Source organism: Spermophilus citellus (assembly GCF_964194105.1).
Source record: "Spermophilus citellus genome assembly, chromosome: 4".
In the NCBI taxonomy this organism is placed as follows: domain Eukaryota; kingdom Metazoa; phylum Chordata; class Mammalia; order Rodentia; family Sciuridae; genus Spermophilus; species Spermophilus citellus.
This window is the reverse complement of record NC_138185.1, coordinates 130,647,242-130,660,068: the sequence shown is the minus strand read 5'-3', so window position 1 is coordinate 130,660,068 and position 12,827 is coordinate 130,647,242. Positions and strand designations below refer to the sequence as shown.

The window sequence follows — 12,827 nt, the reverse complement described above, 5'->3', positions numbered from 1 at the left end:
ACTGTTTATACAAGACCCTTAAACAAGACAAACAAGAGTCACAGAAGGTACTTCTAAAATGAAAAAAGAGAGTATTCACATGCCGAATTTATAAGGAATTCTCAAAATTTAGTAAGAAAATAAAAGAAACCCCAAATAAGATCAGTTAATTCACAGAAGGAATACAAATGATGAATCATACTGAAAAATAACCAACTTCTAAGGTAAACTAATGCCATGAACAATAAGACGAGATACCACCATTAAGTTGATAAAATCTCAATATCAAGTGTGCAAAGGCTGTAGATAGTCTCAAACGAAGCTAGCTAAACTTAAATTTGTGGAGAAACTTCAGAGAGCAATTTGACATATTTAAAATGACATATACATACCCTACGATTCCACCTTTCCACTTCTAGGTATTTATTCTAGAAAAACATTGGCACATGTAGATGTTCATTTATCCTTTGTTTATAACATCAAAACACACACACACACACACACACACACACACACACACACATTATCCGTCCATGATAAGGTCAACTACAGTATATTTACATAAATGAGAAAAAAAAGCAAAAAGTTAAATCTTTATGATATTGTTTGAGGCTTATTTTCCCTTTAAATGGAAGACGGGTTAAAATACATACAAAAAATCGCAAAACCTCCTTTTTTTTTCTACAAGTTACATAGAGATTCATGTAAATACAAAATAAGTGTGTGTTGGGGGGAGGGGGGTTCTTAAAAAATAAGCACCAAATTGATAATCGTGGAAAGTCAGCTCCTGGGAAAAGATATAGAACCAAGCATTTCTTCACAATTTTTAAAGAAAATAGCGTTATTTGCGAATTTAACTTTTTTAAATAACAAAAATTTAAAAAGCAGCCTGGGTCATTTGTTAATATGTTGCCCAGTGGTTGCGGATATTGTCTGGCCTGGAGACGTGGATTCACAAGTTATTTGAGCAAGGATTAAAGGTAAACTAAAGGCTTGATGCCACTGCCAGGGAGAGGAAGAGGGAGGGAGTGGGATGGGAGTCTGAAGTGCTGCTACGGAGGCCACGTATTTTACAGTTCACATCATCATAAGCTGAAGTACTACGTGATGCTCTTGGATACAGTCTCAAGGCAGAGTTGAAACGGTCAAATCAAAACCCACCCAGCTGACATTCCCCGAGGAACGCGAGCGTCCCCCACCACACTCGCGCGCCGATCCTGCTTCGGCGTCGGGGCAACGCGCGTGCGCAAGAGATTACGCAAGCGCGCAGCGTTTGCGCACGCGCACAACCGCTTGTCCGCGCATCTCTTCTTTCGCCGAAAGCACTTTGCAGGAGACTGAGCGGTTTCAACAATGTCGGAAATGGCAGAGCTGTCCGAGCTGTATGAAGAGTGCAATGACCTACAGATGGATGTGATGCCTGGCGAGGGTGACCTTCCGCAGATGGAGGTAGGCAGCGGGAACCGGGAGCCATCCCTGAGCCCCTCCCGCAACGGGGCCCTGCCACAGCTCGAGGAGGAAGGCCCAATGGAGGCGGAGGAGGCCCAGCCAATGGCGGCGCCAAAGGGAAAACGCGGCCTGGCTAACCGGCCCAACCCTGGGGAACAGCCGGGCCAGATCGCGGGCCCAGACTTCGAGAGCGAGGATGAGGGCGAGGAATTTGATGACTGGGAGGACGACTACGACTATCCCGAAGAGGAGCAGCTGAGTGGTGCGGGCTACAGAGTGTCAGCCGCCCTTGAAGAAGCCAACAAGATGTTTCTGAGAACATCCCGAGCAAGGGAGGCAGCCCTGGATGGCGGGTTTCAGATGCATTATGAGAAGACCCCGTTTGATCAGTTAGCTTTTATCGAAGAGCTTTTTTCACTTATGGTGGTCAATCGTCTAACCGAAGAACTCGGTTGTGATGAGATTATTGATAGAGAGTAGTTTAATGCAGATAAGAGGAGGAAACTACTTGAGGAGAGACCCAACTTTCCGCTGTTCTTTGGGTTCATTCCAAATCGTTCTGTGGCAATGAAAAACTTGATTCGGGAAAAAAAAAAAAAATTGGTTTTTGTTTTTCAGAATACAGGACAATAGGACAGTGATTGCACAGTTGTGAAAAGACAAAGCATCATGAAAGAAAAGGAGTCTTAAGACTGTTGAAATCTGTTTTCCAAGAATGTCCTGAAACACCTATGGCTTTGACTTTGTTATTGATCAAGATTATTTTCCTTCCACTGGGGAAGATATCTAGTCTGTAAAGAAGGTTTTACAAGAGTGAATCATGACCAAGACAAACTGCCAATACAGGAGCCCACTGATACGAATTCTAAGAGGGGAAAAACAAAAAAAAAATACAAGTTATTTGGACTGAAAAACCTGTTGAGAAACTCAAAATTCTACTTCGTGATCTAGCCAAGTCATGGTTATCAAAGGCTAAATGTGGAGTGTAAGATGAATTGAGTATTCATTTACGAAAGGATAAGTGAATTAAAATATATGTATCACATATGCTATATCTTAAAATGTGTTTCCAAAAGCATCTGAAATTTTGTACGTGTATTTTGATCATTTATAAAACCGTGATCTATTAATTCAGGAAAATCTATTGACATGACTTTTAAAGTAAAAATGTCTTTTTACAAAGTTTCAAATTTTGACATTAAAATGTATGTGAAAGTACCAAAAAGACATTATTTCTAATACCCTTATATACTAGGGAAGTTTTGTTTTGCTTGCTGATTTTCGTTTAACTTAACAGGTGAAAGACTTTAGTTGAACTTGGTATTGTAACAACTGTTGGTGAAAATTGTCAAGTGAAAGGAAAGCCCTCTACTTTAAGAAGACTGTATGCACATTAATTATGCTGTCAACCTTTGAAGGTTTTAAACCTGCTCAGAAATTCACCTCAGTATCTGAAGTTTCCCTCTGTCTCCTCCTCTAATTAAACTTGTTATTCCTTATGCACCAGCATTGGAGATAATAAAATTTCTTGTTCTGTGTATTTTGTTTGGCTATTAGTATTGCATATGTACTTTGTACACTACTTTTTATTGTATGTATCACTACACCCACTTTGTGGTTTAAACAGCCAGTATTTTAAGAGGAAATTATCTATCTGCAAATTTACAAATTAATTTCTGGAAATAAAACAATTACTACCTATAAAATTTTGCCTACCTAAGGAAACCTGTCCTATCAATGAGTATGTTGCATGGTTATCAAAAGCCAGAAGTTCCATGCAAGTAAGTTGTCAGAAGGCTATGCCAAGCAATATGAGTATACCAGCAGGTCTTACCATGAACAATAAAAGGGTTCCAGAGATGGCAGTTAAATACAGATTCAGTGTAATAGGACCACTCATATCCTTACTTTATAGCCATCCTGTCTTTTGGTGTGGGGGAGTCCAATAAAATAGAGGACTGACAAGGATAATGAGATCAAACATTGGCTTGGTTGAAAGGGAAGGGAAAGATGGAGGAAAGACAGAAAAGAAGTAAATGTTGGTCCTTAATCCTACTGCCTCCCCAATACCTTGGGTCTTCCATTAATTTCTCATCTAACTTGTAGCTACAGTCAGATGAGTCTGGGACTTAGGGTGGAGGGATGCCAGTGTACAATAAACACGATAAGAGGCTCAAAAAAGAATCTACAAACAAGTTGAAATTGTTTCTGGGACTGAGTACAGAGCAAGGGATGGGGTGCAGGGAACTACTCCCTGTTGCTTTTTGGGGGGGAGGGGGGTTACTGGGGATTGAACTGGGGCATTCAACCACTGAGCCACATCCCCAGCCCTATTTTGTATTTTTAGATAGGATCTCACTGAGTTGCTTGGCACCTCGCACCTGCTGAGCCTGGCTTTGAACTCATAATCTTCCTGTCTCAGCCCCCAGAGCTGCTGGGATTATGGACATGTGCCAGGGCAACAGGCTTCCTTTTGCATTTGTAGGTTCATCTTTTTTTTTTTTTTTTTTAATTTTTTAGTTGTTGATAGACCTTTATTTATACGTGGTGCTGAGAATCGAACCCGGTTTATCTTGGGGAGAAAGACCTGGGCTCTGAAACTGACGGTTTGTTGCTCTTAAAAAGAACCAAGAACAGTAGCACAGGCCTGTAATCTCAGTGACTTCAGGAAACTGAGGACGAAGGATTCCAAATTAGAAACTAGCCTCAGCAACTAGTAAACTGTCCCAAAATGAAAAATACAACTGGGGATGTTGCTCTGGTAAGGTGCCCCTGGCTTCAATCCTCAGTAACACACAAGCTGAGACCACTGAAATAGTTGTTCATATTTACTGAAAATAAAAAGTTCTAATTTGTGTGTGTGTGTGTGTGTGTAAAGTTCGCAAAATGGAACCAGACTGCCTGATTCAAATTTGGGCTCCACTAAATTACTTCAGTAACAGTAAATTCAATCTCTCTGGTTGGGTCCTAAACTGAAAATAGTAATTGGATGTGCCTTACAAATTGTGAGGATTAAATGCATCTATATGTATGTATAAAATACACATACAAAAGATATATATTATATATGTGTATATATATATATGTATATATATATATAATACACATATATATCTTCATTTAGTGGAAACAAGAAGGGAGTTCTGGGGTATTCTGATTTTGCAAGGGGGAGGGGATTTGGGGTGAGATTAGAGAATTTAAAGGAGTTTAAACATACAGAGTGTGATTGGGGTTGTCTATTTTCCAGATTGTGTGTATGTGTGTCCCCATATGTATTATGTTTCCTTACATCAGATGTCCCACATTGGCTCACCCAGGTCTATTTTGTTTGGCTCATGCTAATAATTTAATGAAATACCAATATCTCAATTCAGAGGTAGCAGCTAAAAACACAGGTTTTCAATTTTTATTTTCCCCAAAGTGGGATATATGCCAGCCCTTAAATAGTCCTCTGTTGCAAAACACATCTGATTCACCTTTAGGAAAGGTGTTCTGTTTGCCAGGTTCTCCAGTGTCATCTCCCCATTATAGTGGCAAGTAGCACTCACCATTTATCATTATTCTTGCACCCCTATTTTTTTCTTGTGCCCGGACAGTTTGCATTGCCTGGCTGCCCTCTAGGTATTTGAAGTTGTTTCTTCTTGTAGAGACTAAATGATATATCTATTTCTCAATGACCTTTTTAAAAAAATCTGTTTATTACTCTTCTCAATTTAATAGCTATTAGAGTTAGTGACAGTTTTAGAAATGAATCAAGAATTGGTGGGAATGGGAACTACTGAGACTCACATTTTTGTTTAAGGTCCTAAAATATTATAGTATTTATAGTTTCACTTTTATTTATAGTTTCACTTTCCTCAGTTACGTTACTTGTGGTCAACTGCAGTCTGAAAATTTCTGGAAAATTCTAGAAATAAGTGATTCAAAATTTTACTGCACACCATTCTGATTAGCATGATGAGATTTCATGCTGTCCTGCTTGATCCCATACAGGACCTCAGTCATCCTTTACCCAGCATATCCACATTGTATACATTACCTGCCCCACAGTAACTTAGCCCTTTCATTATCAGTGAATCCACTATCATGGTATCTTGGTGCAAATAATCCTTCTTTTACTTAATGCCACAAACAAAATAGTAGTAAGATAGGCAATTTGGATATGCCAAAGAGAATTCATATAGTGCTTCCTTTAAGTGAAAAGTTGAAAGTCTTTGACTTAATAAATAAAGAAAAAATCCTATGCTGAGGTTGCTATGATCTACCTTAAGAACAAAACAGTATATATAGGCTTTGGTTTGCACTGGGGTTTCAGGCATGCACTGGGAGCTTGGAACTATCCCCCACAGATAAGGCAGAACTACTGTATTAAAGTATGTCAAGAAAGACTGTTGCTTGTCAGATGTGGTTGGCTCATGCCTGTAATCCCAACGGCTCAAGAGGCTGAGGCAGGAGGATTGAGAGTTCAAAGCCAGCCTCAGCAACATAGTGAGGCACTTACCAACTCAGGAAGACCCTGTCTCTAAATTTTTTCAAAAAAGGGCTGGGGATGTGGCTCAGTGGTTGAGTACAAAGGTGCAATCCCCTGGTACCAAAAACAAAAAATAAAGCCTGTTGCTTAAATTTTAAAACAAGGAATATATAAAACTCATATAACTTGCCTTTCCAAAATGTATTTTCTCACCGCCAAATATAGTAGTTGTTTAAACATTACACGTTTAATACAATTTTATTTTCTGCTTCTGAAGCACTATGAAACATCTTCTAGGAGTAAATGTTTATATTCTTAATGATCTCAGTGACTGAAGATAAATGGAGCCACCTAAACAATAGGTGTTATCATCTATCCATATATCCATAAACTTGAACCTCTTTATGTTTTCATTCCATAGTGTATCTTTAGAGGCTGAGAAGAGTGGGGAGGCATTAGCATTTCTTTTTATTTATTTATCTTAGAACTTCCAGGGAGAGCTTTCTTTAAAGATTTAATTAATAAATCCTTTTCTCATGCTACATTTATAAGGTCTCTCTTCTTTACTGCCTTCATTCCTTGAACATTTTAGTTGCCCTTCCCATGAGATACATAAAGTTTCTTGAATTGAAGCATTTATGTTGGTACATCTCTACCTTCTTCCACTAGTCATCTCCCAGCACTGCAGAATAACTCAATATCAGCCCCTGAGTCTTGAGATCATTGAGATCCTAACTTTGGTCCCCACTCCAGCAGCAGGCTGAACACAAACCCACTTAATGCTATTATTACCAGTGTAGAAAATATGTGAGCTATTCTCAGAGATACATCCTTGCTATAGTTACTGGTAGTAGAAGTTACCCATGCCCATTCTTCCTACCTTTGTTTGGACTGAAAAAAAATGATGGGCATGTAGTTATGCCACCTCTAACTGCTGTGAATTGAATAAGATAGTAAAGGAAAAGTAGAGGCTGAAAATAAACTATGCCCATCACATGAACAATAATTCTATTCTTCATAAATTCAATTCCTTTCAAGCACTATTCAAAGGGACATTTCTAAAAACTAATCATTCAATTCTGCATATAGGCTGTCACCATGATATTTCCAGCTTTTCCTGCTCTTCCTACCTTACAAAATTCTGAGGTAATTCAAGGGCTTCTAAATTCATATCATGACTAAAAGCATTGAGCCTCTATGGTTATCATGTACAAGGGTGAAAACTAAAACTAAATTCTATAGCCACAGAACTCTTGAGGTCAAAGCATATGAATAACTTAATGAATGTTTCATCTTCCACCCAGATGCTTTGCATCTTCCAGGTTGGTACAGGACAAAATGTTATGCTACCATTATACCAGTGGTATCACCTCTCTTGGACAATCAGTCAAGAACCAACTAGATGGGAATCTATTTTGAATTATTTCATATCAAGTATTTTCCTCTAAGATATTTTATATTAATGCATCAGCAATGCATTTTATTCCATTTTTTAGTTTAGAAAATAAAACAGCCCTCAAAAACATGTACTTATAAATTACTGACAATTTTATGATTTTGTGCATTATGCTTTTCCCAGTAAGTACTTAGTATATATATGAAAAAAGTCTCTGAGAAGGAATGAGTAAATAACAATACTAGATACCGTGTGACTGGCACTGTACTAAATGTTTACATCCATTACCTCATTTAATCCTCTAGCCCTGTGAGATATTGTTAAATTCATCCTCTCAGAAACCCTATGATAGTCCTGTAACCTCATTTTCTGTTCTCTTCACCTCTCTCCCAGATATCTCAGAAAGATTTCTCAATTTCCTTTCTCCTTCTTCACCGTACTTGGGAGTTAATATCTGACCATAATTGTGACTGGTAGTTATGAATACAATAGAATTAGAATTATTGTTAATAGAATAGAATTATGTAAAGGCAAAGTCATGAATTAATTTTAGACACATTTGGAAAAAAAACAGGATACACATTTCAAAGTCCTATCTAAATACCCAGAAATATACTCCAGAATTTTATATATATATATGTACACACATATATATATATGGATTTATATATATGTATATATATGGATTTATATATAAATAATTTAATAATGATAATTATTATAATTAGAAATTACTTAGAAATTTTCCATCATTTTGCTTAAATACACACACACACACACACACACACACGCACACACATATCCTCTATGATACGTACTGTGCTCTGCAGTTCACTGGTGAGGAAAACTGAAGCTCACAATGGAAGGATGACTTGCTAATAAATGGAAAAGCCATCATTTCACCCCCACATAATCTTAAACTTAGTGTTTTATCATTACCAGTGCACATTAAGCCTTCCACAAATCCTTGAGCACTCCATAGAGTAAAACCTTAAATATTAAGAACCTTGAACTGTGTACTATATACTAGATAACGGAGAAAAATCAAATACCAAAACATATAAACAACCTGATACAAGTAATTTAGCTTAAAAATTAAAACCAAGTCAAAAAGAATATCCTAGTGTAGGTACATAATTAGCCATACCGATATATCTTTTATATTTGCTTCAGCAAAGCTGTTCTATGAGAAATGAGGTTCATAATGAAAACTCGGGCATACTGTAGTATCATAAATTATCAAGAGAGAAAATAAGTTCACACAATAACATTGTAGAAAGCTTTCAACCACAGGAGTTGAAAGAAAATGTCTTTTGCTTAAATTTCTGTTAGCTACAACATTAACCCTGACATCACCCCTCTCCTTGGTCTGTTATCTGCACCCCAGTCCAATACATACTTCATTAATTCTGATAATGGAAATGCTTTCCCTTTAGGGAGAGCTGGTGGAGAATAATCAATGACCAAATGAAGGATATTAGTTAATAAATGGTATTTACTGTGTTCTTTGAACCTTAGTTCTTTATACAAAGCTGATTAGAAAAGAGCAAGTATGTAGGCAGTTAAATGCCTAAATGATGGCTTAGTAATACAATTATTCTAATTATTATATATAAATATACATAAATCTTGGGCAGATTTTTTTCCTTTATGCCTCATTAAATGATAGGCATACTCTGTTGGACACTTTATTTTCCTCTACCCCCAGTTCTCCAAAACAATAGATGACATATAAACTATAAATGATATTCATTGTCTCACCTGTTGGTTGTCAAGATTCATCAGTGTGAGGCTGCACGTTGAGATGGTCAGTTTTATATTCATTCCCGAAAACTGAAGGTTACTTTTGCCAAGAACTGTTGATAGGAATTTAACTGGGGGCTTTAAAAATAACAAAACAAAATTGTAAGTTATGGATTTTGTTATAGAATAAATGGTAATGTTTTTAAATGTTAAAAATGAGTCAAAGCCCATATTTTTCCTCTCTATTTCACTTTACACATATCAAATGAGATGAAATGACTTTTCATTATAACTTATACTAGGCCCTGTGGTCATAAAGCAGAGAAAGAAGTACCAATACAGGGTATGTCTTTGGGATGGGTTGGCCAATTTTCTCAAGCAGAAGTGCCATTTATGACCAGAAGTGCTGTATGACCTTGGAGAAATACCCTTTTTAAGCCTCAATATCCTTTTGTATAAAAAGTGAAAAAAAATAGAAGCTACACCTTATAAGAGCTGTTGTAGATTGAAATAGGTAATAAATGGAGAGCATTTAGCATAGTGCTTGGCTGCATGCATGAGCACTATTATTGCTATTGCTATTGTTCTTCCAACTCCAAGATCCCCAAAGATAGTTTGAAGGATTTACATACTCCGATGGAATTTTGGATTAAGTTTTGAAATCCTCTGCTGGAAAGTGGGCCAGTTGAAGATAGAAAAGAGTGATTGCCTCAACATATGGATCAATATATTTTTTTTTTTTTTAGTACCAAGGATTGAAATCAGGGGCACTTGACCACTGAGCCACATCTCCAGCCCCTTTTTCATATTTTATTTAGAGACAGGGTCTCGTTGAGTTGCTGAGACTGGCTTTGAACTCGTGATCCTCCTGCTTTAACCTCCCAAGCCACTGGGACTACAGGTGTGTGCTACCACACTGGGCTGGATCAATACCTTGAAGCAATCAATTAATACATACTTTGGTTTCTTCATAGTTTTTCTTGTATAGTTTTATTTGAATCCTTATGAAACCACACCAAACTGTTAAATATACATCATTGAAATTTGATGTAGTTTATTTTCAATTCCAAGTACATTCTAAAATATGGTGACAGTGTAACTAAGATACCCCAAAAAAACAAGCATCCTTCCATCATAAAGTTAACTCTTGGTTTTCTTTCTTTGCTCTTTGTATAGTGCTTGGCAAGATAAGCCATAAATCCAGGGATTTTGTGTTATCCAAAGTGATTATATTTGGGTTTTTGTTACCCAAAGTGATTATATTTGAGAGTGAACCACTTCCTTGCTTCTTCTGAGTTTCTTTTGCATGCTAGATGTTAAAAAATTTTTATTAAATTCAAATTAAATAATAATAATACTCTCTCATAATTGACAAGTACTTTGTTATTTACAAAAATCATTTATATATATTATCTTAATTTTGCCCTCCCATAACCTTAACCTTGAGAGAAATGCTCAAATGTATTTATTGGATAGAAGACAGAGCTGAGGACACAGCTCTGTGGCATAGCACTTGCCTAGTGCACATGAAGCCCTGGGTTCCACCCCTAGCATTACAAAAAAAAAAAAAAAAAAAAAGGAGTATAGGAGTCAAATTATTTCATTCCATTACTAGAAATTATTTATAAATAATTTAATAATAATAATAATAATAATCATTATTACTATAAATTATTTATAAATTTTCCAATAACCCATGGAAGAGAAAGCACATAGGTTTCAGGCAAATATAGCCGAATAGAAAACAAACAGGACTGGTGGTGGGCAACTTGGATTCACCTAGCCAGGGGACTTTAGGAAACTATTAAGTAGTTAAGGGAACTTAAGGGTGCTACTAACTAGCTGAGGGACCTTAGGAAACTCCCTGAACCTTTGTTTCTATACTTAGAAAACAGGAATCATAACATTTCTTCTGTCCTTCTACCTCTAGCCATGGGATTCTTGGAAGAATCAAATTCAGTAATAAAGTTCATGGAAAGGCACAATACCCAGGGAAATGCTAACAGATTATAGTGATTGTGACTACCATGTTTTAAATTAATTCTGGCAATTTTGCTACAGTGTTTCTGCTTTGATAAGAGGGGGGAAATTGTGCAGGTCCTGGCCTAGGGACAGGCAGCTACGGGAGTAGGAAGAGAAGGGAACAAAAAGGAGAGGCTGAGAAAGTGAGACTAGGATACTTCCCAACTTTCACAAAGAAAGTGGAGGCTGGCTGGGAGGGGTGATTTTTATCATATTTTATTTTTTTTAAGAGAGAGTGATAGAGGGAGAGAGAGAGAGACAGATAATTTTTTTAATATTTATTTTTTAGTTCTCGGTGGACACAACATCTTTGTATGTGGTGCTGAGGATCAAACCCGGGCCGCACGCATGCCAGGCGAGCGCGCTACCGCTTGAGCCACATCCCCAGCCCAATATCATATTTTATAAATGAGAAAACTTCTAAGATAGGGAGACCTATAAACTAATTAACTTATTGGTATTGACACCAGACTGACTCCATATCACAGTCGCTCAGGACACACCCCCCCACACACACACACACACTTTTTTGTTATTCATTGACTTTTAGACTTAGAAGCTCATCATATCACACAAATGGATAAGTACCTCAGCCCTCCAAATTTCCTATGGTGAAATACTCCACAGACCTAAAGGAATAAAACAGATCCTAAGCATATTTAGTTGACCTTAATAGTTTTTGACTCCCTAACCTGGGGAGATATGCAAGGCCAGAGAGGCAGAGAACACAGTGGTTAAGAACATGGATCCTGAATCCAGTCTGCCTGGGCTTAATCTGGCAACTCTGGGTCACTGGGCAAGTTACTTAACCTCTCTGAGTCTCAGGTTCCTCATCTGTAAAATGAGGATAAGAAATAGCACCTGTTTATGTTTTCTGTGATGATTCACAAAGTATAAAAACATAGTATACGTGCAAAACTAGGGACACAGCAAAAACAGCGCCAAGAGGAAAATTAAAGCTATAAACTTACATTGGAGGAGCAGGGGGAGGAAGACAAAGATATCAAATAAAAAAAACCTAACTTTACAATTTAAGAACTAGAAAAAAAGAACAAACTAAACCCCGAGCCAGCAGAAGGAAGAAAGTAATAAATATCAGAGCAGAGATGAAAAGAACTGGAGACTAGAAAAACAATACCACTGAGCCATACACTTAAAAATGGTTAAGATAAAAGATTTTGTTATATGTATTTTATCACAGTAAAAATTTTGGAAATGAAGAGCATTTCAAAAATGAAGTTCCAGGAAGACTCCCTTGTATATATTAAGAATGCTAGTTATCAAGGGGAATTAACTCAAGAATTTATTTTTCTTTATAGGTATACTTTCTGGAGAGATAATAACCGGGTTTGTTTTATTTGGGGGTACTCCTGAAACAAGAAAATCTTAAATGAATGAGCTTGTTTACTGAGATCATCCAGTTGAAGCAGAGATGAGGAGAAGGAAGAGTCTAGTGGCTACTTTGGAGCAAGGGGTTCTGTCAAAGAAGCCAATAATAGGGAGTCCTTTATAGAATTCCAGGGCCAATTTGTCAGGGGTTACCATGATGTATGGCTCCTTTGAGCCACTCTGGGATACTGGGTTCAGCCCTATGTAAAATGATGAAGAGTGATAACAAAAAAATAAGGCAGGGTGATATAGAAATAAATCACTCAGCTAGGAATCAGGAGACCCGGCTTTGAGAGGTAGCTCTGACCATAATTGTCCCAATCATCATCTCTTCTCTCAGACTCAATTTAGCAATTGGCAAAATGAGATCAATAAACA

General features: G+C 37.2%; 2 protein-coding genes across 2 annotated transcripts in view; one reads left to right on the top strand and one right to left on the bottom strand.

Annotated features, from left to right (window-relative positions):
* Window positions 1–12,827, bottom strand: part of SHC4 (SHC adaptor protein 4) — a 130,957-nt gene that overhangs the window by 53,070 nt on the left and 65,060 nt on the right. The window contains exon 4 of the mRNA XM_081293224.1: window positions 9,057–9,176. Within this exon, the coding sequence (XP_081149350.1) occupies window positions 9,057–9,176 (120 nt within the window). The remainder of the gene's footprint in view (window positions 1–9,056; window positions 9,177–12,827) is intronic.
* On the top strand, window positions 1,265–2,968 carry EID1 (EP300 interacting inhibitor of differentiation 1). Its single transcript, XM_081289405.1, has one exon. It carries the CDS (start codon window positions 1,333–1,335, stop codon window positions 1,906–1,908), a length of 576 nt encoding a protein of 191 aa, XP_081145531.1. The 5' UTR covers window positions 1,265–1,332; the 3' UTR covers window positions 1,909–2,968.